This window comes from Perca fluviatilis, chromosome 7 (genome assembly GCF_010015445.1).
Source record: "Perca fluviatilis chromosome 7, GENO_Pfluv_1.0, whole genome shotgun sequence".
NCBI classification, from domain to species: Eukaryota; Metazoa; Chordata; class Actinopteri; order Perciformes; family Percidae; genus Perca; species Perca fluviatilis.
In genome coordinates, this window is record NC_053118.1 from 28934437 (window position 1) to 28958167 (window position 23731).

The 23731-nt window shown below is 40.0% G+C and overlaps 4 protein-coding genes and 1 long non-coding RNA gene across 10 annotated transcripts in view; 2 read left to right on the forward strand and 3 right to left on the reverse strand.

Annotated features, from left to right (window-relative positions):
* fli1rs (Fli-1 proto-oncogene, ETS transcription factor-related sequence) overlaps window positions 1–3327 on the forward strand; it is a 19237-nt gene extending 15910 nt beyond the window's left edge. For 2 of the 4 annotated variants that reach the window (XM_039806238.1, XM_039806240.1), the window contains exons 6-10: window positions 774–842; window positions 977–1039; window positions 1912–1959; window positions 2201–2287; window positions 2760–3327. In XM_039806238.1, coding sequence (XP_039662172.1) covers window positions 774–842; window positions 977–1039; window positions 1912–1959; window positions 2201–2287; window positions 2760–3283 — 791 coding nt within the window. In that variant the 3' untranslated portion in view covers window positions 3284–3327. The remainder of the gene's footprint in view (window positions 1–773; window positions 843–976; window positions 1040–1911; window positions 1960–2200; window positions 2288–2759) is intronic. The other 2 variants (XM_039806241.1, XM_039806242.1) reach the window with 2 other exon arrangements.
* Window positions 3328–4795: 1468 nt separating this feature from the next.
* On the reverse strand, window positions 4796–10441 carry zp3d.2 (zona pellucida glycoprotein 3d tandem duplicate 2). 3 transcript variants are annotated; one of them, XM_039807119.1, is made up of 9 exons: window positions 10309–10441; window positions 9654–10189; window positions 8440–8555; window positions 8259–8362; window positions 6910–7084; window positions 6239–6344; window positions 6017–6105; window positions 5844–5917; window positions 4796–5208 (listed from the first exon to the last, which is right to left on the reverse strand). In XM_039807119.1, the coding sequence occupies exons 2-9, from the start codon at window positions 10113–10115 to the stop codon at window positions 4820–4822; spliced, it is 1515 nt and encodes a 504-aa protein (XP_039663053.1). In that variant the 5' UTR covers window positions 10116–10189; window positions 10309–10441; the 3' UTR covers window positions 4796–4819. The 3 variants fall into 3 exon arrangements, with proteins under 3 accessions (XP_039663053.1, XP_039663054.1, XP_039663052.1); XM_039807120.1 differs by having other exon boundaries at window positions 6017–6102; window positions 9654–10418; XM_039807118.1 differs by having other exon boundaries at window positions 9654–10415.
* LOC120563088 lies at window positions 9474–16580 on the forward strand. The gene is made up of 3 exons (XR_005639909.1): window positions 9474–9617; window positions 13209–13271; window positions 16469–16580. It is a non-coding gene; the product is annotated as an uncharacterized LOC120563088 (long non-coding RNA).
* LOC120563087 (sperm acrosome membrane-associated protein 4-like) lies at window positions 12479–14871 on the reverse strand. Its single transcript, XM_039807122.1, has 3 exons — window positions 14597–14871; window positions 13194–13313; window positions 12479–13022 (listed from the first exon to the last, which is right to left on the reverse strand). Exons 1-3 carry the CDS (start codon window positions 14646–14648, stop codon window positions 12817–12819), a joined length of 378 nt encoding a protein of 125 aa, XP_039663056.1. The 5' UTR covers window positions 14649–14871; the 3' UTR covers window positions 12479–12816.
* On the reverse strand, window positions 15115–22909 carry ccdc105 (coiled-coil domain containing 105). Its single transcript, XM_039807121.1, has 8 exons — window positions 22421–22909; window positions 21519–21803; window positions 20782–20886; window positions 19895–20045; window positions 19240–19406; window positions 19028–19123; window positions 18815–18928; window positions 15115–16698 (listed from the first exon to the last, which is right to left on the reverse strand). The coding sequence occupies exons 1-8, from the start codon at window positions 22712–22714 to the stop codon at window positions 16471–16473; spliced, it is 1440 nt and encodes a 479-aa protein (XP_039663055.1). The 5' UTR covers window positions 22715–22909; the 3' UTR covers window positions 15115–16470.
* Window positions 22910–23731: the final 822 nt, after the last annotated feature.

The window sequence follows — 23731 nt, forward strand, 5'->3', positions numbered from 1 at the left end:
ATGCTCTGAGTGATGGGGTCCTACATGAACACACCATTTTTCTGCTTCAGTTAGAAAAGGTTTGGTTCTTTCACTTGACTGAGTATTTCTTCCACTGCTCATTATATGATACATGACATGCCCCAAAAAGTTGAAGAGGTGGCTTTTTTTCCGTTATGGACTTTTGAACCTTACTCAGCATGATTTAAATACATGATAAAAATCTATTTGTTTTAAGCAAACATTTTTCTTTCAGTTTTTTATGTTTCATTGCCACCGTTATTCACTATTCAAACTGTTGACATCGGTCTTGACTTAAGTGTTTCTAGGTGTGATTCAAAGCTCTAAATTCAGGGTCACATCAGGAAAAAAAAGAGCAAAATACTTGAATGATTTAGGGATTTCAAAATAATGTGTTAAGTTTCAGAACCATGTTACATAGTTTCAAGAGTCAAAAATGACACACAACACTGGCCTCAGTTGACAAAACTTTGAGGAGTCTAAAACTCAACAGCCAGTTTCAGACAGGAAACAGCTGCACCGGCACAGGAAATGGGGAGTATGGGTCCTGCTCCTGGGACCCAATTCACAATCTTGTGGCGTCAGGGGTGACCTGAACAAAAGAAACATTGGGTCATCTTCAGACTTCCAAACTCTTATCTTCTTGGTCTCCATTTACTGACTTCCCTCCCACTATAGCCAAACTGTCCCACTGTCCACTTCAAAGCCTTTTAATGCCACGCGCCAGTCAAAGTCTAGTCTCATCCTTGTTGTTTTTGTGTGTGTGTGTGCAGAGAGCAGTTTTGATGAGATCAGCTGCAGGAACAGCTGGCCTGCAAACACCATGAGTGCAGTGCCAAAAGGTATTGACAACAAAAACGATCATGACACATTTTTTCATGCATGAGCAACTACTAGTTTTACATAGAAATTGACTTTTAGCCACAGCTGATAATCAAAAGTATTTTACATAAATTACTGTATTTTGGATTTGTAGGTCCCTCCATGGAGCACCAACACACCTCAAGAGTTACAGAGCCTGCTCCAAGAATTGTACAAGGTATGAAAGCCCCAAATATTTTCAAATTCATTAAACAGGGACCTTTAAAGCAGGTCAATCCCTACAATCTCACACAGTGCTGGAAACAATTTCTCAAAGCGTTGGAGCTTTATTTGAGATTCCAGTCAAGCTCCCAATGTTTCCAAAGACTGGTTCAAATATAGGAGATATGTAAACAAGACTAGGTGTACACAGCCATGCTACCTGCTCTGTCAGGCCAATGGGAACGTCATTAGGTTTTGGGGCATTTAATCATAAACCAAGTGATAATTATGGTTTTAAATGAAAAGTTAAGGGACCACCAAAGTTGTTACAATTCATCCAGCAAACATGAATGCCCATAGTGGTGCTAGAGGAAAAGTCAGGGGATTACCAAAGCCAGCGAGATTCATCCTCTGGGGAAAAGAATGTCATGGACTGACAAACTGACATTGCCATCCCTAGAGCCATGCTGCTAGCATTTTGCTTTGACTTAACCCATCAGTAGAGTGACAAAACTGCCCCGCCTACGTAACACCCCGCCTTTTTAGTCAAAGCAGAAGCTACAGTAGCAATTGCTAGAAGCAGGTAATTTTCCCACAACAATCAAATACATTTTAGGAGGTTCACAGTTGATATCTCTGAGCACCAGACCTGTTTGAATCACTGCACAAAACAGAGATGTGGGCTGTGATTTAAATATTTTAGTCAAAATGAGCACTTGTTGTACTGGAACACCAGACACAAATTATGATGCATGTGATGTCAAACAACATGGACATATTTTATCTAATCTTGAAGGCACTTAAAATTAAATTAATGGTGGATTTGCCAACATTAATAAAGTAAAATCTACAAGAAAAAGTAAGAATGATTTTTCTTCTTCTTTACAGATCCATATCAGACATTAGGGCCCATTAGCAGTCGACTAGCCAACCCAGGTAAGAATCTAAACCACCAGATAAACCACCAAGGATGACACAAATGAGGCCTTTACACTGTCTGCTTTGGCAACATGAGAGAAAAGCACGCAAGGGCTGGAACACATGCACTTACTTTCCAAAATGGGTTAAACATCAAGCAACACCTGTTGTGTCAGCAGAATTGCATCACGCTTACACTGAGACGAAATCTGGCTTCCCTCTCACCAAAATGACTGTTTGCCCTGCTGTTTCCTCACAGAAGGCCAAGCCCTCAGCTCATCCAAGAACCGAACAGGCAAACAAAGTCCATACAAGCTCCCTGACCCCAGCGCTCACAGGCCTGTGGGTAGGTTTCTGCCCCGATGTCTGTCACTTCCTCCAAGCCACACAGTGAAAAGGTCACATTTGGTAGAAAAAAATAAGCTCACGAGATGTTAGATATGCGTCGCCAAAATACAACTAGGAAAGAAACCCGCCCACAACAGAACTCCTAAGTACTTTGTTAAGAGAAAAACTGAGCTGTCCAAGGTTCTGGAATAACTGAATACATCAAGTGGAGTTAAAATCTTTGTTTTTGTTGCTTTACTCAAAACTCTATTGCTATTTTGTAAAGTCTACAAGGTGCTCGTGGCTTGATATCTACATACAGACGATTATAGCCTCCAAAACGTTCAAATATTACCAGTGAAAGAATAAAGATGCTTAGACACAAACATTTCACACAGCTACTACTGGTAATGGTGTAAATTCGGTCTTCTTTGTGTAACCAACCAACTTAAGTCTGTAACAAATTCCTCAACTGTTCCTCATGTCTCCAGGTTCAGGGCAGATCCAGCTGTGGCAGTTTCTGCTGGAGCTGCTGTCCGACAGCAACAACGCCGGCATCATCACCTGGGAGGGCACCAACGGCGAGTTCAAGATGACCGACCCGGACGAGGTGGCCAAGCGCTGGGGCGAGCGCAAGAGCAAGCCCAACATGAACTACGACAAGCTGAGCCGCGCTCTGCGCTACTACTACGATAAGAACATCATGACTAAGGTGCACGGCAAGCGCTACGCCTACAAGTTTGACTTCCAAGGCATCTCGCAGGCACACCAGAATCACGCAGCGGAAGGGGGGATTGTTAAGTACCAGACTGAGATGTCTTACGTCCAGCCGTACCACAGCCACCAGCCCAAAATGAACTTCATGGGTGGCCATCCTGCACCTATGCCCGTCTCCCCCGGCAACTTTTTCAGCCCACCGTCGACGTACTGGAACTCACCCAACAGCCCCATCTATCCTGGGTCAGCTATGACCAGACATCCCGCCACCCACTCCCACCTGAGCTCGTACTACTGAGGACGATGCATTTCACAGCTGGGACAACGGGATAGAGAGGAACCCAAACGTGTAAGAACACACATTTACTCCATCCAGGATGCACCCGAGCTGAACCCTGTCTGAGTTGAAGGTTATATGACGCTTCGGTCTGTTTTAATAAGGGCATTACGATGTCCCCTTTGTCACATTCCTTCTTAAAAAAAAATGGACAAAACGTGAGGGTAAATTAACTGTGAGGAATGGAAAGGATTTGTATTGTACTCTTGCCAAGATTTTTTTTTATGAATATACTGATGACACTGTATTAACGGTTATTCAGATGTTATGAAAACCAAGTTTATTTTGTAAGTACCTTGTTTGATTTGTACCTGTTGTAAAGACCAAAGTCATAACCTTTACTGTGTAAGTAGCATACTGGTTTTGAAACGGATTTTTTTTTACCATTTTCAAAACTGCAGTTAACACATATAATGACCTGACATTTGTAAAAGAAATTGTACAGAATGATGGTTATGTAGCAATATAACATTTACTCATGATGTAAACTAATAAATACTTGCATCTGAAAATTGGCTCCTGAGTTTTATCATTTACAAATGTATGGGATATTGATAATATATATATTGAGTTTGTTGTGTCTTTTTACTAACTGACAAAATGCTTTTCAAGTTTGCACTTTTTATGCGCCTTTTTGCTTTCCTGCTGAGAGTTAGGTGAAAAGATTGATACTACGGTCATATTTGTCAATATTAAGATACAGCCAGCAGCGGGTTAGCTTAGCACAACTGAAAACCGCTCACTCTGTCCAAGTTAAGCTTATTTCCCCAAAATATTAAACTATTCCTTTAAAAAGGTGCTCTAAGTGATGTGACGCGTTTTTTAGGCTACAACATTGTCACATACAGCAAACATCTCCTCACTATCTGCTAGCTGCCTGTCCCCTGAACACATTGTTTATAAAAAAAAAAAAAAGCCGTCTCTGTAGACAGCCCAGCCTCCACAAACCGCAACAAAAACAAACTGCGCCAACCTGCCCCACAAACCATAACAGTGTTCCAGCCAATAACCGACAAGGAGTTGGTTGAGCCATCACTGCAGCAGCATTAGCACGTAGGCTACTTCCACAATGTGTATTCATGACTCAACCAGCTCCTTCTTGTCAGTTATTGGCTGAACACTTTTTGTTATGGTTCGTGGTGCAGATTGGCGCAGTTTGTTTTTGTTGACGTTTGTGAAGCCTGGGCTGTCTACAGAGACCACGTTTTTACAGTGTTCAGGGGACAGGCAGCGATATGTATGGGACAAAAAAATTTGTAGCCTAAAAAACACGTCACATCACTTAGAGCACCTTTAAAGAGAGGATTGATATAGGCTCAATGACAACTAAAGGACAGTTTCTAGTTCCACAGTAAGTCCCAACAACCACGGTCTCAAATGTGTAAGAATACAGACATAATTTACAATAAAAATTATTTCCATTGACCACTAGATCATGAGTTTGTTAGGAGTCATGTAATGAGCAACACTGACTTGAAACTTATACAAATGTCAGCTTTATTTGTCAAATTCAAAGATGTCTTCAAATATTGTGCGAGGTTGTGTGACAACCTCCGCTTTCTCCTCCACCACCACAACAGCAGAGCCCTTCACCTGCTGCTCCTCTTCCATCTCAACCCATGGCACTGCTTCACCTCCAAATAGCCACTCCAACTCCTTCCCCCTGTTGTCCACCTTACCCATCAGAGTCACTGCTAACACTTCAGTCTGTGAACTCTCCCTCCATTGAGTCACCTCCCTGGTCGTCTCTGGTTGTGGTGCGGTTGTTGTTGTTGTTGTTGTAGTTACTGTTGTGGTGGGGACTGTCCTCTTTGGGGCTGTAGTGGCTTTCACTTTAGGCCGTATTGTCCACGGCCTGCTGCTGATTATTTTGGTCACTGAAAAAACTTTTGAATATGTTCCAAAATTACTGCAGAAATAACTATTGAAAATAAAGAAAATGTAAAAACATTCCAACATACTTAATCTCACAGTAACTTTCTGTAATGGCACAGTTATATTTACACTCACTCTGACATCTCTCCATAAGTACATGTATAGGTTCTGAGCATGTGTGTGTAATTCAGACCTGTGTGTAATAACAGAGTGAAAACATTGGAATTCCCCCTTGCGGGATTAATAAAGTATAAATTAATAATTTATTATTATTATTATTATTATTTTAAAAAAGTCACAAGGTGCTTTACATAAATAAGAAAAAAAAGGACAGACCTACAGCATAATAAGAGACGTGGGACTGACTGGTACATGGGATTGACTCAAAATAAACCATGGTGCCTCTGTTCATGGTAATGAAGGAACATGTCCCCCTGTGCAACAGTTACGTGTTAATTTTAACAAAAATGGAGCTCTTTGGTACAATAAGCTATGTCAGGCTTTGACTACACAGACAACACTTGTTAGTGGATCAAGTCATTGTTTTTAATCTTTTCATTTGTGGAGTATATCATTTCTGCAGCCGTATCCTTTAATCGTGATAAGACATGTTTTATTATGGAAAACGTGGGAAGCAATGACTCACCTTTGGGTGCAGCAGAGATACAGTTGGAGCCGCAACAGGTGCACACAGAGTCTGGTCCATACAGCTCAACCCATCTGAGAAAAAAACGTTATAAACCCTTGTGTCAATTGTACAGAAAGTTTAAAAACTTTGTATTTGTAATTATTTTCTTTACAAAAAAATATAAAAATAACCTCTTTGTTTTTGTGTCATAGTTGCAAGACTTCGCTGCAGGTGTGGGGACATAACTGCCAACAGACATGGAGCAGTGCATGTAGAGCTGCTATAAGAGATCAGATCACAAGATTTGCCATCAGTTAAATGTTTTGGTCTTTGAGCACAGTATTCAAACGAAAACCAGACAATTTGTAGCAAACAAAACAATTTTTGCTCCAATAATTGAAAACATTACACACCTGCTCCATCATTCCTGTGAACAAGAAGGAATCCACAGAGAATCTCACAGCATTGTTTTTGTATTGGATGAATCTGGAGCGACTGTAGTTGCTTTCAACCATACACCTTTATCAGAGAGAGAGAGAGATAAAACCTGACCATTAGCCTACATATGCGGTTTTTAAATAAAATCTGAGTGACAATAAATCTCACGGTTTTTAGTTTGTGTGGCGTAGGGATCGACTGATACTGGTTTTGCAAGGCCGATATCGATAAGGATTATTAGTAGTTAACGAAACCTATACTATACTAACTGATATTTGGAACAGATATGCATATACAGTGAAAAGGACAATCTTTAAGGCAAAAATTAAGATTTTGGAATATTACAAAGTCCAACACAAAACTTTGTTTTAATGCTTTAAGCAATTATTTAATAAAATTAGAAACTTTCCACATAAACCACAGTAAAAGACAGATAGTGTTGTGGGCGGGACATTAAGTCAGACTCAGTGGTGAGTGAAGCCGAAGCAGATGGACCAACACAAAGCTGTAGCAGAGCCAAAGTGGCGCACTTCATAATTAACTATCGGTTATCAGGCAGATAAAGCCAATACAAATAATCTGCAAACTGCCAAAAACAAAAAACAAAAAAAAAAAAAAAAACAGTCCCTACTGAGGTCATCATTACCCGAAGTTTTTCACAACTGCAAACTGAGGCATGGAGGTGTGGGACTTCTCAGGAGTCACGTAACACAAGTGAACATACAATCTTTCGTCTTGGGACATGGACGGAGCATTGGCCTCAAAGTACATGGGGTTCCCGAGCATGTACTGATCTGACGGAGAAAGACTTTCCCACTGAGCTGAAAGACAGAAGGAAAGTCAGGCAACAAGAACAGCAGCAGCTTCCACATTCATCATCATGCAGTTACAAGAAATCCAAGTTTCCTAAATTCAAATACAAGAACTAAGTGAGATTACTGTAAATAGGATGTGTTTGATTGAATTCAAAGGCTGAGAGGCTTGGGTTTTACTGGTTGGGGCCATTAAAAGGGCTAAGGCCAACACCCCGTGTTGGTCCAAAAAGTGCCACAGAACACACCAAAGAGACGAGACGAGACGTAATATATCTCTATAACAGCAGGCGGCGCTAATCTGTATTGTTGCCCGAGAAATGAAACCCGGCAGCGGATTGGACGAACGCGTCACACGGGTTTGTTTTCTCAGGAAATACAAGCCAGACTGTCATGGCGGCCGTTCAGAATACGATCTCATATTGTACTAAAATAGTTCACTGAAACATGTTTCTGAAAACATTTTAAGCGAGAAATAGGCCATGCCGTTGCTGAATCTGTTCATTTTTGCTCAACAAAAGGTCAGTTTAAAAGATTTGTCAGATTTTGGGAGACTCTAGTCACCTCATTCCGCTCCCCATTTCCGGGTGAGTCCCGACTGCCCTGAACAGGTTAGGTCAGCGAAAATTAACACAGACAACCCCCCAGACTTACAACGGCACGGGACACACCGAACAGATTTGAGTCACTGACCTCGCCAGACTGTCCAACAGACGATTTTCGGCCCTGTGTGTCATCACCATTAGAGCTGGGCGATATATCGATATCGTGATATGAGATTATATATAGTCTTAGATTTTGGTTATTGTAACATGGCATGTGTTGTCTTTTCCTGGTTTTAAAGATCTGCATTACAGTAAAGTGATGTCATTTTCTGAACTTAACCGACTGGGACTGTAAATGTTCTATTAATGCATTTACCCACTTAGACATTAGATCCACATTACTGATGATCATTTATCAAAAATATCATTGTGTAAATATTTTGTGAAAGCACCAATAGTCAACACTACAATATCGTTGTGGTATTGATAGAGGTCTTCGGTCAAAAATATCATGATATTTGGTTCTCCATATCGCCCAGCCCTATTCTAAATGCATTCTTCAATCTAACTGCAATGCTTTTCAAGACATTTGAGAGCCCATAGAAATCTGTTGGTAAGATAGGTTTTCTAGGTCTTACCATTTTGTGGAGTCAGAGAAAATCTAGCGCTGTTCTTCATTGGTATGAAGATCTTGCGCATCTGTATCTTTGGTGTGTAGCCAATTTTGGAGGAGTATTGGTACCTAAACAGTTAAAGACTAATTAGTGTGCATTGAAAGAACTTTGTGCAGAATGCTTTCTGGTCTGGATCCAGTCTTACCTGTTATAAGAACATGCAACACGCAGGGTGAAAGGCACAGCTCGCCTGATTGGTCCTTGGAGCCTTGGTGGGTCATAATGTAGTGTGTTTGAATAGACCAGCTGGTTATTAATTATCTGCGAGGAAAGAAATCAGCAAAATTATCAATCTTTCTTTAAAACTAAGAGTCTACAGCTAGTGACTCTGTAAAGCCATACATAGGCAAAGCGGTGTTTTGAGCTAAATACTATAATCATTTTGCTAACATACTGGCAATGACAATGCTGACATGCAGAGGTTTAGCATGTACAGTATAGGTTTACTATGTTCATCAAGTTTAGAGTGATAGCATTCTGACATTTTCTCATTGGATAAGTACAGCTGAGGCTGACAGGGATGTCACTATATTTGGGGGTATTAAGTTATACTATTGACAAAATAAAATGTTGGCCTGATAACATCGCTAAGTGAAAATTTAAGGGTTTACCAAAGTCATTACAGTCAAAACCAAAATGAAAATCCATTTGTTGTTAGGACTAGGACTGCATCTAATTATAAAAAAAAAAAAAATCTAATTATTGTCTTAATTAAGATTCTGTCCATTTTCTTGATGCTAAACTGTTGGTCTATAGATAAAACATAAAAGTGAAAAAAATGACAATCAAAAGCTCATGGAACTCAAGGTGAAATCATCTGTGTTTTGATTGGCATGACAATAATAGTCAATGGATTATAGCCCTAGAAAGCAGCAAATAAAAAGATTCATTTTTGGCCATTTTGATTGACTTTGAGTATCGGACTGTCAAAATGCTGATTAATTTTCTGACAATGCATTGGACTAATCACTGCAGCTAGTTGAGAGATTTCACACAAAAAGAGAAAAAAATAAAAATAAAAAAATCAGTCAAAGTCAAAATCAGTAGGATTCATCCCCTGAATGCATGCATTAAAAAAAAAAGAAAAAAAAAAAGATGCCAATAGATGTTGGATGTTTAGGATAAGAAAAAGTTGACCTGCTGGTGGCGCTAGAGGAAAAAGTCAAGGGATCACCAGGATTCATCCACTAGAAACCATGAATGGCTGTACCACATTTGGTGCCTATCCATCAAATAAACATTGAGATATTTTAGTTTGGACTAAAGTAGTGGACCGACCAACAGATCGAGATTGCAACCAGAGCCACAGCATGGCTATAAACGGTAAATATCAAACTTAAGGCCATTGTTAAATCTCACCGTGCGTCTGGTTCCACACATGCCAATGTCATATTCAAAATGAAGGTAATTCCTCGTGAATTTACTGGCTTGGCATGTCCCCAGTTTGAGTTGAGAGTCTGGTTCACCGGCGCCCATCATGCTCCTCTGCACCTGCACGAGCATCTTGTTAAATTTGCACATAGTCCTCACGGAAACACTCGAAACGCTGGACGGACTGATGCTAGGCCAAACCGGGAACAGGATCTCCCGGACGGGCTCGGGTAAAGGCTCCAGTCCGGTGCCTTTGGATGGAGAGAAATGCTCCTTCTCCACCAGCGGCAGCCTGGAGTCCACAAACAAGGGGGGGTGCAGGTATGGCGGCGGCAGAGTCGGCGTTTCTCTCCGGGAACCTTTTTTCATCACCTGGGTCGTTTGATTTAAAGCCTCAACCAGCGGCAGCATAAACAATACGGACAGGTAAATCTTAACCGGATGTTTCATGTTTTATTTTAAAGTTTAGAAAAACAACCTTAACTTAAGAGTATTTCACCGATGATGATCCAAATCAACAGCACCTGGTGGCGGAAGAGAAAGCAAAACGGGAAAAAAATGGCGCCACTCGCTAGTTGTTTAAAAAACAACAACAACTTGATGGCAGAAGTTGCGCGTCCTGTTTCTAGTCATATTTACCTACCTCAATTAGTGTTATAAGTGAAATACAAGTTAGTTGATTTTTATGTCATCGCATAGACCCCGTTTAACCCATTTCATGTCATAAGTGGAACTAGGGAGCCAATTTCCGGTGAGCTCAACGGGACATTCAAACGGAACACACTATAATTAAGTTATTAGTAACACCTGTTGTCAAAATACTGGCTGTGAACAAACAGTTATATTTAAAAAAAAAAAAGAAGAGGTAAATGATATGAATACAAATATTTTATATAAAATATGAATTGTCTTAAATCTGATTAGGTAACATCCGCCTGGATGTACAAAAAATATGCTTAGCCTACTTTAAAACGTTTGTAGTTACACATAGGCTATTATTTTTTTCTGGTTTGTTGGATATGGCTTTTGACTTAAACATAACAATACAAAACAAATGTACAAAACGTGATTTTATCTGATGAAAAATTACTGATGGAAAAAAAAACTGATGGAAAATTAACCTACAAAAAAAACGACTATATTTTGCATTACACGTTTGCAGTAGCCTACTCATTGTGTTCATGTTAATATCAATCTACACATTTGTGAATATTTTTTCTGTGACTTCACATTTGGAATACAGGTGTGTGAACATTTTCTACGAGTGCAAATTTCAACTTACAAGTTCTGATTTTTTTTACAAGCTCTCATGTGTTTTTTCTTTCTTTCTGTGACTTCAAATTAAGATCACATGTGTGTGAATATTTTTTACAAGTGCAGATTTTTACATAGAAGTTCAGATTTTTTTGTTCTGTAAGTTCTCACATCGTATTCTACAAGCTCTCACATTTTGCACCATATTTACCTTCATTAATATTTCTCATACAATTCTGTCAACACACAAATAAAATTACTAATAATAAACAGCATAATGTTACAACGTTTTGTAGGCTACACAACCTGTGTGATGATAAGAAAAACATAAATGTAATCTCGAAAAGTCAAAGTTATCTGCAATATAAGGTCTGCTGTTCCTATACAGTGGGTGCACAATTAATTCAAGATTTATAGTTAACAATATTTCTGAAATTTCTTTCCCTCCTTCGCTTGTAGTTCTTATGTATATCCTTTATAGGCCAGGCCAGGTTGGACGTGGAGGGCCTCCTCACTCCAAGCAAAGCTTTCACGGCCATGTAGAGGATCTCAGTGATATACATTATCCACCAAACTTTGATTTGATCATTTTTGTTAAAATCGCTGAAATGTTGCTGTAATGCTGTTTCCTTACGCTGAATTCTGCTACGACTTCCACTGCCTACTCTGTATGTGCACTAGGGGTGCAAGATATATCGACTGAATATCGTTATCGCAACATCACGTTGCGCAATATTATATCTAGGAGTGCAAGATATATCGACTCAATATCGTCATCTCAATATATCGACAGTATATAAATATATATAACTATGCAATATTTTGTTTATTTTGTGGAGCGGTGCGTCCCGTGCGTTGGCTGTGTGGCTTAGTTGGGTTTGATTTAGAGCCCGCTTGAAACACTATAATGCTCATGTTTCACTGGCCAGTTACCGTGCCACTTGCACATGTTAGTGCACGTCAGCACAGGGATCCACTACGTGACAAACCCTATGGAGCGTACCACGTGTGTGCATATTTTGACAGAGTGACAGTGTAAGTGAAGAAATAGACAACAAAACGGAACAAATCAGAGAAGCGAAAGAAAAGTTGTGTCCTGTTCTCTTTATATATTTTATACTGTACAACCAGTGAAACATGTCCTGTTCTGTAGACATGGTCCTTATTTATTTATTCATGTTGTACCAGTCCAATACGACCATCAGTTGAAATAAACCTTGTGTTTGTTATGAATCTATTTTGATGCGTTGCCCCGTAACTTTTGTAATTTTACATACTGTATGTTTAAAAATATCGAAATTAATATCTCGCATTATTCATAATCGATATCGCAATATCACATTTTGTCAATATCGTGCAACCCTGATGTGCACCTCTTTAGTTGGAGTTGTTTCCGTTTTTGGTGAAGGTTCTAAGGACAGATAGCCTGGGTAAACCCTGACGAACTTCCGGCAAATTTGAGATTTGCCACTCTCAGTTACAACTGAGAAGGGTCTGGTGTCAATCAGGCTAAAGGACAGAGGGTAAATATACACATTTTAAAGCCCTATGAGACCAACTTTACTGACAAGTGAATAGAGGTAATTTATTTGATCGGTTTGTATATTAATCCTAAATAATGAGAACATAAGCCAAACATGTTACATCGTCACTATCCACTCCAAAAACAGCTCTGCAACCTGAAAGGCATGTCTAAGATGTTAGCAATAATTAGGCAAACCTATTGTTTTTCCATCTCACAGACATGGGTAAGCAAACCTTAGTTTAGAACAGATTAGTGCACAGTTACTAAAAGGAAGTGGAGTACAATGTCATTTCATTTTAGAGGGCAGAAAAGGCATATTTGCTTCATATGTGTTAAACAAGTTCTCTTCCAAGTTACTTTAAAAGTATTGGTTCACCAAACGGAGTATGAAATAAGAAGCGTGACTATTGGGCCAGTCCAGTAGGGGGTAGCAGGTGTCACAGCTCCATTGCACAGGTGTGTGTTGCAGCATTCATTGGTGAAGGTGAAGTTGAGTCCCATGGTGTGTTTTTCACCCGTGACCCCACACAGGGAGGGCAGGATGCAGCTCTTCTCATACAACACCACACGGAAGTCTCCTAAAAAAAATCATGAGTTCATTAGACACATCAGTTTGGGAGAGACTCACGGACACACACTCGTAATAAACCACACTGACACATCTCCCTCCGTGCTGCCTTTTTCAGTTCTTTTTCTCAGTTTTGATTCATTTACATTTTGTTCAGTGACTTGAGGCACCCTCTTCTCACCTTTCTTGCCCACAGCTCTGCTGGACAGACAGACCTGCCCGGGTGGACACTTGAGAGGAAATCTGATGCAGTCCAGAGGTGAGATGGTGGGGAACACACAGGTGTAACAAAAGAGGGGAACTGGAAGGACAGACATGTTCGTTAAAACCCCCAAAAAATCTGAAGAGCATTTAGTTGTGTAGAGGAGCTGGAGTGATATCATGATTATGTTCCAAAACATGATGAAAGGGACAGAAGCTGTACCATCCATTGCTTTGAATGTAATCCTCATACACATTTTGATAACTCAAAAATGAGCTAAAAAATTGCTGCTGTGATTGGATATTGTTATTATGGAAATAAATAAATTGATATATACTGTATATAATGACATGTATGTAACAGAAGCATTATTGTTGATATAAAATGTATATAAGCTTAAGCTGAAACAGTTAGTTGATTAATTGGCTTAAACAATTTTGATAATCAATTTCAAATAATCAATTGCTTGCGTAATGTTTTAAAGGTAGGTAAAGGTACCTTATTGTCCCATACATGTAGCAAAATTCATTCTCTGCACTTTAACCCATCCCTCAAGGGAGCAGTGGGCAGCCACTTACAGCGCCTGGGGACCAACTCCAGATCTGAGCCTGTGCCTTGATCAAGGGCACTGACTGGAGAACCGAATTACATGTGGTTACGCTTTACTTGAAGGTATCTACATAAGAGTGACATGACACTGTCATGAACGTGTCATAAACATACACAAGTCATGTCAAGTCAAACGTTTATGACATAAACGCTTCTTTTAGTAAGTGTCATTCGGTTTTTGGCATGACAAGTTATGGTTAGGGTTATGGTTCATATGTGTGTATGTGCTCATGACAGTGTCATGTCACTCTTATGTAGATACCTTCAAGTAAAGTGTTACCCTACATGTTTTTTTTGTTGGGGGAAACCGGAGCACTCGGAGGAAACCCACGCAGACCTGGGGAGAACGTGCAAACTCCACACAGAAAGGCCCGGGACAACCGGGATTCAGACCCGGAACCTCCTTGCTGCTAAGCCAACATACCAAACATTTGCTGGTTTCAGCTTCTCACATGTGACGATTTGCTGGTTTTCCTTTTCCTTGTCTTATATTTTAGTGAGTTCAATGTCTATGGGTTTCTGTCTGTTAGTCGGAAAAAACAAGACATTTGAAGACGTCGCCTTTGGCTATGGGAAACTGTAATGTGCAATTTTCACTGTTTTTTTTTTTTTTTTCTTCAATGTTTTATAGAACACACTGTTAATCAGGAAAATAATTGACAGATTAATCAACAAAGTATATAATCGTAAACTATTTCTTTTGGCAATAGCATGCATGTTTTGTGCATTCATACACACAAGCAAACACATAAACACAGACACAGTTCACTTACCCACAGCTGGAAGTAAACTAAGGAGAAGCAGAGAACAAACCAGCTTCGACATTACTGACTGTTTCTGTCTTACAGGGAGAAAATATGCTTGCAACTTGATTCTTCAGCTCTCGGTCTTTTTCTTGTTATTTTCTAGATCAAACCAGCTGTCTTGATCTTTAAACACAAGAAACCTGTTGGAGTCTCCGTCTTTATGACTTAAAGTCAGTGTCCGATCAGCTTTATCCAGGCTTTTTCTGCTTCCTCAGTCGGCCCAGCTGCAGAGATCTGAACGTAAATCTCTTCTGGTTTCTCTTGATATTGTGTTCGTTAACTCCAAGCATCTCCACACCCCAATACTTATGATTCAATTAGGCTGTTAGCTTCCCGGTGGTAGCCATGACTTTGCAGCGCCGCCCGGGCTCACTCTCAGGCAGAGAATAGCCCCATTCAGATTTAAGACCGTCAATAGGGCTTTGTGAGGAAACTACCCTCTAGTTTAGGAAAAAGCCTATAAGATTTCATAATCTTATGATGTCTTATCTTTTATTCTAAAGGGTCATTTTATGTCCACTTTTTTTACAGAATGACAAGACATGGAGAGTACTAAGGTAAAACAGGGCAGGTTTATTAAATCATGTCTTATTTCTTAATGAAAGACGTTAAGTTTGGTAGAAGTGCTGTCAAGTGACCTGCAGTCCCATGACTAGAAATCTGAGCAGGATGTAGGAAAAGTGCCACAGTTTTTAACTTTATGGCAAATATGTTAAATTCACAGGTCTTTGAAGCGGCTTTGTTTTAAAAAAATGGGCATTATCAGTTTAAATCTTAAAACAAACTAATACTTTAGCTTAATGAGTAAATAAATGGTTTTCAGTGATACGTCTGATAATCTTGTTAGATAAGATGATCACATTAGACACTACTAAACTCTTTTTCTGTTTCTATTTTCAGTTGTATAAAAGGCCATTGTTCCTATCATGGTCATGTTTTATTGCAGTAAATATCACTGAATTAGACCACGATGAAATGTTTACGGCAAATAAAATCTCTATTTCTTTTAACTGAAATAACCATTGGCTGACGTATGCTACATCAGAAAGATATAGCCGTCAAATGAAAATACAGGCCATCAAAAGTGATTTAATTTTCTTTTTTTAATACTTTACCACAGCGTTCTTAAGTTACCTGGGACAAACCCTCACAATTTGGTTGTGCTTCTTTACGATCAGGAAGTGTAACATTGTCAACAGCAGAGTCTCACATGTTGTTTTGTAACTTGTAACACTTCAACTTCAATTACATTTCAGTGTTTGAAATGTTACTGCACAAAGGGAAATAAGAGAAAATGTCCAACTCCATTTGTGCAGCTCAGTGCAGGAACATACACCATTTGGCCAAACGTATGGGGACACCTGAGAATTACACCCAAATGTGGTGGTTGCAGATTGCATTCTGAAACCATGGGCATTTATCTACTGCTATAACAGCCTTCACTCTTCTGGGAAGGCTTTCCACTAGATTTTGGAACCCGGTTGCATGGATTTGCCCATTCAGCCACAAGAGCAAAAGAAAGGTCCAACACAGGCCTATATCACAGTCGGCATTCCAACTCATTCCAAATTTGCTGGATGGAGTGGATTTCAGAGCTCTGTGCAGGCCATCTTTTTATGGACTTGACCTTGTGCATGGGGGATTTTGAAAACTGAAGGGCCTACTCCAAAACTACACAAGGGTATGTGAACAGGGGTGTCCATATACTCTTGGCCATATACTGTTGCTCTTTACTAATCTTGAACTAGTACATCTTGCACACAGCCCTAGTTCTTACAACACACTTAGTTCTCTCTCTCTCTCACACTCTCTCTCTCTCTACTTGCATGTTTGCTGCAGCCCTACTGAATACAAGACAGGGGGATTTGGCTTCTGCACGCCCCCTGTTGGAGGACAGAAGGCATGGCTCGCTTGTCGACCTGCTGACGCCTCATGCGGATGACACCTGCGTCCACCTGAGCTGCCATTCTCTTGCCGTGCTGGTCGTCCAGCAGCTGCAGACAGGCACGCTGCAGCCCAGCCAGCTCACCCTCTGAGGACATTAGACATCGCCTCAGCACTGCACTGCCCTGAGAGACATACAGGAAATGCATTTAGCCTGGGTAGGTTTGTTTGAGATGCCCAGCAGGCAACGAAAGGGGAGGTTGGTGTTAAACCACTGAGTGCTTTTTTAAATATATGGTGTGAACTTCTGTCAGCAGTGAAAGGATGAACCTTGTTTGTTAGCTGTTCTTCCCTGTATTAAGGTCAGTGTATGTTTTTGTCACTGCAGCCCTTACTGTAATGCTTTTTATAATATGTTGTGGCAGTATAGAGAGGCAAATGCCAGTTTTGGTTTGGTTTAGATTAGTCATGCAGATTGTTGTCTGCAGAGGTGCGAGTGCAAGCTAACATTTCGTTTTTCCTCAGAAAGTTTGTCAACTGATCATTTTCAAATTTTGGTACCACTCTCTAATACAGCATACTTTATAATGTATAACTTGTTATTTATTGGCTTTTACAAATGCTTAATAAATAACTAAATACAACTTTATAAATCAGTAATAAATCGTTTGTATAAGGTTGTAGGTTGCCAGGTTGTGAAAATTAAAGCTGCACTAATTAATATTTTTATATTCTCACTGGTCACATAGATATATTTAATGTGAAAGATGTCGCTCGTGGTGACAATCCAGAAAAGAATTATCTGTAGTTCCCTGAGCTCTATGAAGTATTTTCATAGAGCTCAGGGAAGTCATTGTTTTGGTCTTTTGGTCTGCAGCTTTACTGTTTTGGTTCATCGCTGTCATCAATGTTGTGTCAAGGCAGGCAGCTGTTTTTAGCACCTGATTAGGGTGACCAGACGTCCCGGTTTGACCGGGACAGTCCCGATTTTAAGTTGCTTGTCCCGAGTCACGGCAAAAGCCTGTCGGGACATTAAAATGTCCCGGTTTACACCAACCACTATGAAATTGTCCTGGTTAAATGGTTAAAATGCTGACAGCTAAACGGTGTAAAAGTGTGACTGTATTGTATTCCAACAGCAGGATATACAACAGTCTGCCGCTAAAGCTATGAGCTAAAAGACACAAACTCTAGCACTTGGTCACTGCTGTTGTCAGAAAAACAACACAGACGTGAATAGAGGTTGTGTTTACTTAAAACTGGTAAAACCTGTGGTGCATTCACAGTTATTGTAAAATACCCTTTTCTCATCTGTTTTTGTCAATTTACTGGTGAAAGAAGTTGTTGCTAAAAGTGATTATCACATTTTTAATAAATCATTTAAATTCCCCCCTTTTGTTTTGTGCTGATCCGAAAATGTATCCGATTTGTAACTCATAACCGTGATCCGATCCAACTGTGAGTTTTGTGATCTGTTGCACTCCTATACAAAACCATTCCAAATAATCAAAGTGATGTAAGGCAAAACAGGTTATTCAACTCATGTCAATTCCTGATGATTCATAAGATATAAAGGAATGAAGTAATGCACAAATCATGAATTAATTCATGCCTAAAATCAGCCTACACCTGATAAACTCACTATACACTGTCCGTTACATTCAAGACCATTGCCAAATGAGTTGCTACAAAGCTGATTAAGACTATCAGTTCCACGCAACTCTCTCTGTATTTCTCAGTATGGCTATGTTTAGAAGATTGTGTCGTCCGGGGACTTTCCTGCGCAGAGGCTCGAGTGAAGATTATTCCCTCTTCTGAAGAGTCCATCATGTTTTTTTTAATCCTCCGTGTCCTCCTTGCATACTAGCAACTGCATGGAGGAGGGGGGGGGGGGCGCATGCGCGATCACAGATGGCTGTATCATGTGGACACGCCGACAGTGTTGTTGTCATAACTTAGAATTCTATATAGCTTTAATAGGTTATTTATTAATGAATTTAGGTCAGGATGCTTAGCAGCTTCTTATACCAGAGAATAAGTTGTCAAACTATTGGAGGGTTCCTCCTAATGAATTAAAGAGCTAAAGGATAAAAAGACAAGTTACTCTGGTGTATACAATGGTTTATTACTGATCTATTGTATAAAACATAATTGATCTAATAAGAATTAATAAAGCCATTAGTTACAACTCAGAACCCTTTCATGAAGTATTAAAAAGAAGGCGGTAGCCAAATTTCTGTCCCCATCATTTATGAGTGTGTTTGCATATATATGGATAGATATTTTGGAAGAAGTAAACACCTGTATGAGATGAGCAGCCTCAGGTAACTGTGTCCCTGGGTGCCTGTGGTAAACCTGCACCAGAGGCCTGTTGAGCTTCTCTCTGGACAGTATGTCACCACTGTACTCTGGACCCTGTAAACAGAATAACACGGGTAAAACATCATCTTGTAAACATTGTCTCTGAATCTCCAAAATATTCACTGAACCTGTTCCACATACACACTAACTAACCTGCGCTCTGTCGTGGCTGTGACGAATACAGTTAATTTCCCTCTGCTTGCGAAACATGGCCTGCCTGGTGGCTGCAGACATCAAAGTCAGGTTTTGCTACAGAAGACAGAATAAATTTTTTTTTTATTATTCTGAAAACAAAATGACGTCAGGGCATTTCTGCATTGCATTCTATTCAAAGAAGTTTAGCATGTTGTTGTATTTTGTTCTACCTGCAGACTGATTGTCTCTGCAATTTTCTTCACCAGGCCATCATTGACGGTGCGGTGAACATCTTTCTGCCTGGTGATGGCACTGTTTAGCATCTGTCTGATCTTTTCCCTCAGTAGCTGTGACTGGTTGACTGTCAAAGTGGACGACTCTAAAACCTGTTTACATTCTGCACAGAGACAAATGGGATCTAAAGATTATTTGTTTCATGGTGGACAAGAACAGAGAGTTTTTAGAGAGACCATCCTAAAATCACCCTTACTGCATCTTCTGAACTGATTGTTTTGTATGTTTAAGCAGGGACAATGTTAAAAGGTACTGTAGGTTAGTGATGAGAGTATGTGTCAGTATGTATTCAATGTTCAAGATATATATGTATATTATATATATATATATATATATATATATATATATATATATATATATATATATATATATATATATATGTGTGTGTGTGTGTGTGTGTGTGTGTGTATGTGTGTATATGTGTATATATATATATATATATATATATATATATATTTGGATGTGTGTAAAAATTACACTCTTTGTTTTGTGTTGCTTTGTGTAGTTTCTCCCTGAGAGGTGCTTTTCCTGCTGCAACAGCATGTTTGCCTGCAGGGATTGATTCAGTTGAACTTTGTGTCCTGAGTGTACCTGGTGTAAAGGGGCTGATGGGGTCTGCTTTGATGAAGGTCTGAGCAGCGCTGCCATGTCCTCCAGCGGAGCCGCTGTGAGGCAGCAGCTCCAGGACACGAGCCCGCTCACCGGCACAGTCCAGCAGCTGCCTGCTGCTCTGACCCAGGGCCTGAAAGACACGGAGGGGGACTGAGAAAGGACACACATATATATATATATATATATCCCTAAAGCCCAAGGTAACCTCTTTAAATGTCTTGTCCAAAACCCAAGCAGGTTAAAGTCACAATCACGCGAGTCAAAAAAAACAACTCAAAAAACAGAAACTGTTGGACGTCTTTCCCTTTAAAGAATTACTCAAACAATTAATAAATTATCACAAGAGTTGCCAATTCATTTTCTTTCACTCGACTATAATTGATTAATCAACTAATCGTTTATGCTCTAGTACATATGCTGTTGAGATCATTGTTGGAATTTGATTGTTCATATTGACATCTAATAATTTACCTACATTTCAAACTGAAGAAGGGTTTGGCTACCAGGTAGAAAATTCATTCCAAGTTCCTTTGTTTCTTTTAAGTAATGTTCAACTTATATTTTCTCTGTTGTTTGTTTGGCTTTATTGTAAGACTTAATAACGTTGTCATAATAGGTCTTGGCAAGTATGTATTAGAACTAATGCTATGTGAGTTTACTTTTCATTTCATAATTTGATCTGTTCAAAATTAGAAACGGTGTGTTGGTTATTGGTGCGTGAAGGCTTTGGCAGTGTTGTTTTTCTTCCATCACTCATCCCAGTAAATCACATGGAAGGTGAAGTGGAAAAGTGTGTGTGTGTGTGTGTGTGTGTGTGTGTGTGTCTGTCAACTGATGACTGAAGACAGAACAGTAACGTAAATCACCTGAAGCTGGGTCAGTGTGTTCCTCAGCGCTCCCTCCAGATCCTGTTTCAACTCGGCCAGCTCTCTTTTCTCACACAACAACAAGTAATCAGCTCCATCTCTCTCCTGCAACAGGGCAGACCTGTCAGCAAACACATCTCCTCTCTTTGACAAATTAAGTTCACAATACAAAACTTAATGAATTAATGAATCCATCTGGTGTATCACTTACACCACGTCTGGTGTTGGATTACTATTGAAGGGATTTAAAAAAAGATTTCATAATAGCAGTACTTTGAGTAAGATAAGTGTATTAATAATGTGTGAGGTGCGTGGGATTTTAACATTTTATGAAAGTTTGAGAACCAAAATCCCCTAAACATTTCCTGTGCAGAAAATAAACAAAAAAAATTAGCTACATTTTATTGTTTCTTCTGTCCTTAGATAAACATAAAAAAAGTCCAAATCTAGAAATGGTTGACGGCAAAAGTCCAAGCATGATTAACAACAATTAAAGTGCATATGTCAGACGGCACAAGTACAACACCACTGCTGATCTTTGTGGAGAAACTCATTCTGGGGTTCCTTCTCCACAGGTCAGAGGTCAGAACGCAACAAAACTGCAGCCCTGAAGCGATAAATGATTCAGTGTTTTCCTTGTGTATCGTCTGGTTATATGACTGCATTTATCACACTATGGCCCAAAGAACAAAGCAGAGTGTAGGGAAGATAAGAGCAAAGAGACGAGAGTAACTTACCGTCTCAGCAATGGCTGGCCTCCTGGTCCTCCCCTCCGAGCTCCTCCTGTTTACAGTCAGGTCAGTCCTGAGGCTGCGCAGCATCCTCTCCAGGTGACCCCTCTCCCTCTCCAGCTTGATACCCTCCTGGGTCACCCTTCCGGCCTGTCTGCGCAGCTGGCCCTCCACCTCCCGCACCCTCCGCATGTACTCACCGGCCACGGCAACGCTGGCCCCGGCACACTGCTCACGCAAGCTGGTAGGCGGGAACGGGGCCACAGATGTCCTCTGGGAGCCACTCTGGAACTTTAAGAATTAAGATTGTGTTTACAAAACGTATGACCAGCCTCTAAATGATGTTGAACTACACTGCCCAACAATAAGTAGGCCTAGTTCAAATGAACCACCTCTAACAATGACTACAGTTAAGTGTTGGCTACATGTTAATGCATCCATAAAAAAATAACCCAATAATGTTATATATTGTACAAAATACTTCAACACTCTGAATGGAGCCATTCTTTAGGCATATAATGACTACTTTTACTTTTGACACTTAAGTAGATAAATAGAACTTTCTTTGTAAGAGTAAATTTATACTGTGGTAAAAATAAGCTACTTTTATTAAAGTAGCCTAAATGATATGAATACTTCTCCATTGAAAACATCTCACCTCATCCTAAATTGTTAAAAACTTAGATCATGATTTTAAACTGTATATGACAGATGCTTTTGGGGCTGTTTTTATTAATCGGTGTGATGAAGAATAATCTGCTAATTTTGACTTGTACTAGGCTACATGTTGTTCCTTGTGATTGTCAGATCAGTGAAGTGATCTCTGTCATCAGTTTTCAGGTTTAGCCTAAAGTCAGCAAATAGCCTAGGCCTATATCATATCTGTCTGCACGCCTGTGTTTTCTCACCATCGCTCCTGCTGTTTGGGGCCTCGACATCTTATTTTCGCAGATTAAGTCACGACTCTCTCCGCATTCCTCCCCTGTGATCTTATCTTCGGTTGTTTCCGCTGTGCCGTCTGTGCGCTTTGGGGTGAAACCGGCGGCGGCGCTGCAGCTCTGGGGCCGGCTGCAAGTCCCGGACCGCCCGGCCCGAGTCTGCCGTACCAGGCGCTCCGCCCGCCGGATCGAGCGGACCGTCCCATCGCGCCAAGACTGCGGTCCGATGGTGAGAGAGCCGAGGGGCACCGACTGGACCTGCATTCTTTCACATGCACTTTCCTCCTAAAACAAAGAAACAATACTTAACATCAGCTGTTACCTGTCTGAAGACGATAACCCCCCTTATGTGTCCACTGTGAAGCATCCAGGGCGAAAACTTTGTTGAAGTAGCCTATGAGGTCCATAGCAACAGTTCCTCAAGTAACTAGAAACTCAAAGCTATTTGATTGGACAGTGAGAAGAACGCAGGGGGCACTGTCATTCAACACAGGCTTTTTACACAACTGCCCGTTCATGTTCCCGTGGACAATCGACAGAGTTGAAGTAGGCCTACATCTACAGGTTGTATCGACATGAAATTCTCCCGGTTGAATCATCAGTAGCCTACAAAAGATTAACAACTAACTTTATGTTCATGTTAACCATTTTTTTCTTCTACACTAAATACAACTGAGTTTAGGATGAGGTGGAATGTTTTTCAAAGGAGAGGTGGCCTATCCATATCCTTAAGTTAAGAAGTATCTATACCATAGTAGCCTATACATGTACCTACATACTTTTACCAGAGAAGTAAAAGTCCTGCATTGAAAAGTCTTATTCATAGCTATGCTATGCTGTATATATTAATTACATTACTTTTTACGTATACATTATACATTAACATGTTTAAGCAATATTTTACTGTTTTAATACTTGATTTATCTTGAGAATTTAAATACTTTAAACCCATAAAAGACAACCTTCAGTTCATCAGAAAAATTCTAAATCACCAAATTTGGAGATACGTTGTTTTCACTGGACATGAAGGGTAGTATATGAAAAAGTGACTAAAGTTGTCAGACAAATGTAGTGGAGTAAAAAAAATACAATATTTACCTTTTTGAGATGTTGTGGAGTAGAAGTAAAACGTGCATAAAAGGGAAATGCACAATTACCTCAGTAATAACCTTAGTTATATTTCAGTACTGAGCCTGTGTAGGCTACATAAAAACTTTGAGGGAGAAGTTAACTACTACTCCCAATGTGCATTTCGGCAAGAAACATCCAATCACAGAGCTT